The sequence below is a fragment of the Zootoca vivipara genome, chromosome 13 (assembly GCF_963506605.1).
Source record: "Zootoca vivipara chromosome 13, rZooViv1.1, whole genome shotgun sequence".
In the NCBI taxonomy this organism is placed as follows: domain Eukaryota; kingdom Metazoa; phylum Chordata; class Lepidosauria; order Squamata; family Lacertidae; genus Zootoca; species Zootoca vivipara.
The window spans coordinates 31,077,845-31,081,967 of NC_083288.1; the positions used below are offsets into that span (position 1 = coordinate 31,077,845).

General features: G+C 46.6%; 1 protein-coding gene across 1 annotated transcript; it reads left to right on the plus strand.

Moving 5' to 3' along the window:
• The first annotated feature begins 279 nt into the window (after positions 1 to 279).
• Positions 280 to 3,779, plus strand: LOC118095063 (tubulin polymerization-promoting protein family member 2-like). Its single transcript, XM_035135953.2, has 3 exons — positions 280 to 449; positions 2,656 to 2,806; positions 3,594 to 3,779. Exons 1-3 carry the CDS (start codon positions 280 to 282, stop codon positions 3,777 to 3,779), a joined length of 507 nt encoding a protein of 168 aa, XP_034991844.1.
• The last annotated feature ends 344 nt before the right edge of the window (positions 3,780 to 4,123 follow it).

The window sequence follows — 4,123 nt, forward strand, 5'->3', positions numbered from 1 at the left end:
CCCCTAATTGTGAGACCATCTGGTAATATATTGAATCAGTTTGGGATTCCTAAACGGTCAAATAATTGTTTTTTTTAAATAAAAAACAGGAAGTGAGAATTCTGGGTCACTTCCATTATTTATTACCCGTGGCTCCCATTACCTTCGCATAATACAAGGACCTTCAGTCCGATATTGAGAAGGTATAGTTCTTCCACCAGCAATATAGAGGCAGAAGTAAGTGCAGATCTCTAAGCACCCCACTGTCTTCAACCCCCTTCCTCTGCAGTTGTTGGAAACATGTCGGAGCTGGAAAAAACTTTCCGCAAATTTGCCGTGTATGGGGAAACGAACAGCAGCGGCAATGAAATAACGGGCAAGAACTTCTCCAAGATGTTAAAGGAGTGTGGTGTGATGGACGGGAGGTTTGTGACCAGCACTGACGTGGACATTGTCTTCAACAAAGTCAAGTGAGCCGTGGGGTGGGAGAAGCAGTGTCTGGTGAGGAATGCTGAGACCACATGGCAAGTGGTCACTGCAAGGCTCTGGCCCAGAAATTGCACTTTCTTGGGCACCCAGCTTTTAAACTGCAAGGAAAAAGTCATTGTATTAAACCTTAGGACAGGAGTCCCCAAACTTTTTAAATGGGGGGCGGGTTCACTGTCCTTCAGACACTGTTGGGGGCCGGACTATAATTTGACTAATTTGAAAAAAAAGAATGAATTCCTATGCACACTGCACATATATTATTTGTAGTGCACAAAACCAGTGAGACCAACCCTTCCCTTTTATGTTGCCTAAAAAGCAGGGGTTGGCCCCAGTAAAAGGCGCAGACCCATGGGAGCGCAAAATTGCCCCTCTCTATTCTGGCTCATCTCCTCTGGCAAGGGTGCAAGGGACCGATACATCTCCTTGCCAAGGGCACAAGGGAACCTAGGTATGCCTCTGCTGATAAGCCAGCTCTACCGGGACTCATTGCTCCTCTCTCACATCAGCCTTCTGCCTTGTCCCATACTTAACTGACTTGTACATGGTGATAGCAGCACCCAACCCACCTGGATAAAGTCCAAAAGTTCTCATGTGCTCTGGAGGAAAATAATTTCCCCTTAGATTCCTCTTGCCAGAATTCCTCCTTGCCAGGAGACTGGGCGCAAGGCGAGGCTTCTGCCGCTTCCGATTGGCTGCAGGAGCTTCCTGCAGCCAATCGGAAGCAGCGGAAGCCTTGTCGTGCGCTGAGGTAAATCTGGCGTGGCGAGGTGTTTCTGTTGAAAAGAATGTGTATGTGCATTCTTTTCAAGGAAACTTCTCACTGCTCAGTCAGTCCCCGCACGCTGAGGTAGGCCAGATTTAAGAGCATGGTGGGCTGGATCCGGCCCATGGGCTGTAGTCTGAGGACCCCTGCCTTAGGAGGTAAAAAGATAAAGGCACCCCTGACCATTAGGTCCAGTTGTGGATGACTGGGGTTGCGGTGCTCACCCAGCCCACTGAAGATTGAGCACACTGAGGCCACAAAACGCTGTGTCTCTTCGGAAAAGGGTAGAGTTCCTTGTGTAGAGGAAATAATGGAATGGAGTATCCTACGGTAGTAAAAGGCATGGCTAGCTTGCTGGAACCCTGAACAGGAGCACTCTTAATCCAATCCAAATCTTTATTACAGGCATAGACCAGCATATAGGAGCACCCTATGCTGCAACAGTTTGTTGCAGGACCCACTTGTTCCTCCAGTCTCTCATAGCTGTCAACCCTCCCCCCCCTTTTTTGCGGGAAACTCCCTTATTCCAAGCCACAGCTGTCAACCTTCCCTTTTTTTTGCTGGAAATTCCCTTATTCCAGCACCGTTTCCCGCTGCTATCCTGGATTGTTAGATAATACCGTAGACTGTCCCCGGGACAGGTGAGACTGCTGATCCCTTATTTTCAAATCCGAAAGTTGACAGCTATGATTCTGATATAGTGGCAAAGAATGTGCAGTATGGTTTGGGTAGTTCTAGGTTAAAATCTCACCTCGAGCATAATCAAGTTACTCTGCTTTCAGCCTCATCCCTGCTACTGCAATATGGGGATGAGAATAATGGGCCGTTGAGAGGATTACAGTGGTACCTCTACTTACGAGTTTAATGTGTTCCGAACACACATTTGTAAGTCGAAAAAAATTGTAAGTCGAATCCCATAGGAATGCATTGGGAGAAAAAATCCGTAAGTCGAAGCAACCCTATCTTAAAGTTCGTAAGTAGAATAAATCCTATCTAAACCCCATCCAAGATGGAGGACGGAGCTCCATTCGTAAGTAGAAACATTCGTAAGTAGAGTTATTCATAAGTAGAGGTACCACTGTACTGAGGTAATCTGTGCAAAACACTTTGCACGCTTGAAATGTACTATATGAAATTATTAGGCCATTTCACAGAGAACCCAGTTATGGCAATATTTTCACCCCCCATTCTGATTTGTGGTATGAAGAAACTGTTTTGAGCAGAGCTGAGGCAGCCTCCTCAGCCACGAAGCATCTAAGGGTCTTTGACACTTTAACTCGCCTCACAGGGTTGTTGTGAGGATGAAATGAGATAAGGCACTGTTCCAAGAGCCTTAGATAAAGGGTGGGGAACAAATGTAGTTGAACAAGTCAAATAGCCGCAGAGGCTGGGAGCTAAGAGCGTTCTCCCTCTGCAACCTTAAGGACCAAAGGGGCCCGCAACATGAACTACATCGAGTTCCAGCAAGCCATCAAGGAGCTGAGCGGAAAGCGCTTCCAGGCAAAGTCCCCAGAGGCGGCTTTATTGGCCACATACCAGCTGATGGAGGGCAAAGAACCAGCCAGCACGGGAACAGTGAGTGTGGCTCTCCTATGAAATGGGAGGCAACCACTTTTTATAAATGAATAAATAAATAAATAAATAAATAATGCATTTAAATTAATTAAGTCATTCAGGGAATATATATACTCTGCATTTCTGTGGGAGGGCAGGGGAAATGTACAGAACGTAGTACTGAGAATCCCAGCTTTATTTTATTTTTGTAAGAGAGAGAAAAAAAGTTTCCAATCCTTATGGCTGGGAATATATGCCCAAAAACTAGGAACAACAACTCCTACAATCTCAGAAGGAATTAAGACAAGGGAACAAGGCTCCAGCGCCATGCATAAATCAAAATAATTTATGTAAAATCGCAAGTCTGTAGCAGAAATGCAAAATGAGAGAATATTCAAATTCCACTTGATTTGCCTAATTTATAAAGGCTGCAGAATTCACCTCTTGGTGCAGAATTTGGATAGGAAGAAAGCTGCAGCATTGGCCTACAGACCAGCATGGGAACTTCTTTAAAAGGGCCACTGAAGAGGGGTTTATCCTGAAATTATTCGGGCCTTGCAAATTTGACGGTCTCCATTTTTCTTTGCTGCAGATTTCGAATAGCTTGTGCCTGTTTTTATTTTTGTGCATCACATGCCACCCCGCTTTCGGTGCCCTACACAAATGTGAAAGGCTTAGAGTTTAGACATTATCTCAGAGGGACGAGGCAACAAATTCCCCCACCTCATTATTTTGCATTTTTAAGCATCAGCTCAGCGCTAACCCCTCCTTCCAAACACCACTGACTTTCCACTTGCTTGTCTTGCAGAAATCTACCGCGGCTAGTGTTGTGGAGAGGCTGACAGACACCAGCAAATATACAGGCTCCCATAAGGAACGGTTCGATGAAACTGGCAAAGGCAGAGGGCTGGCTGGACGTACGGACCCGGTTGAAAGCCACACCGGCTATGTCTCTGCCTACAAGGGGGCTGGAACTTACGACAAGTACCACTAGATGTGGGGCACAGCCTTCTGAAAACCCTGCCTGTTCCCACTGCCTTGGGAGGGGAGGGCAATAAACACCTGCTCTGATATGTTGTTTGCCCTTGGGTGTGTATTTGGCTGTTTCCAGGCCTACTTTCATGCAGGTGGCAAGAAGCGAAAAAACTGGAATGGAGGAAGGGGTGTCAGAAAGAGGGGGGGGGGAAAGGCCTGCAAGGTAACACCCCCCCCCCAAGTTAGGAGTAGAGAACTTCTAGGGCGCTAGCCAATATTGGCCACAATCAACGGGTCCGGATTAAAGCCACTTGGAGGCCCAGGGCTATGAGACCTCGGGAGGCCCAAAACTTAGCATCTGCT

Excerpts from the sequence above, each read along its gene's own strand:
- LOC118095063 (XM_035135953.2), top strand. The coding sequence starts at position 280 with ATGTCGGAGCTGGAAAAAACTTTCCGCAAATTTGCCGTGTATGGGGAA. Across the intron at positions 450-2,655 it reads ATTGTCTTCAACAAAGTCAA|GACCAAAGGGGCCCGCAACA; the intron begins GTGAGCCGTGGG and ends TGCAACCTTAAG. Across the intron at positions 2,807-3,593 it reads AACCAGCCAGCACGGGAACA|AAATCTACCGCGGCTAGTGT; the intron begins GTGAGTGTGGCT and ends CTTGTCTTGCAG.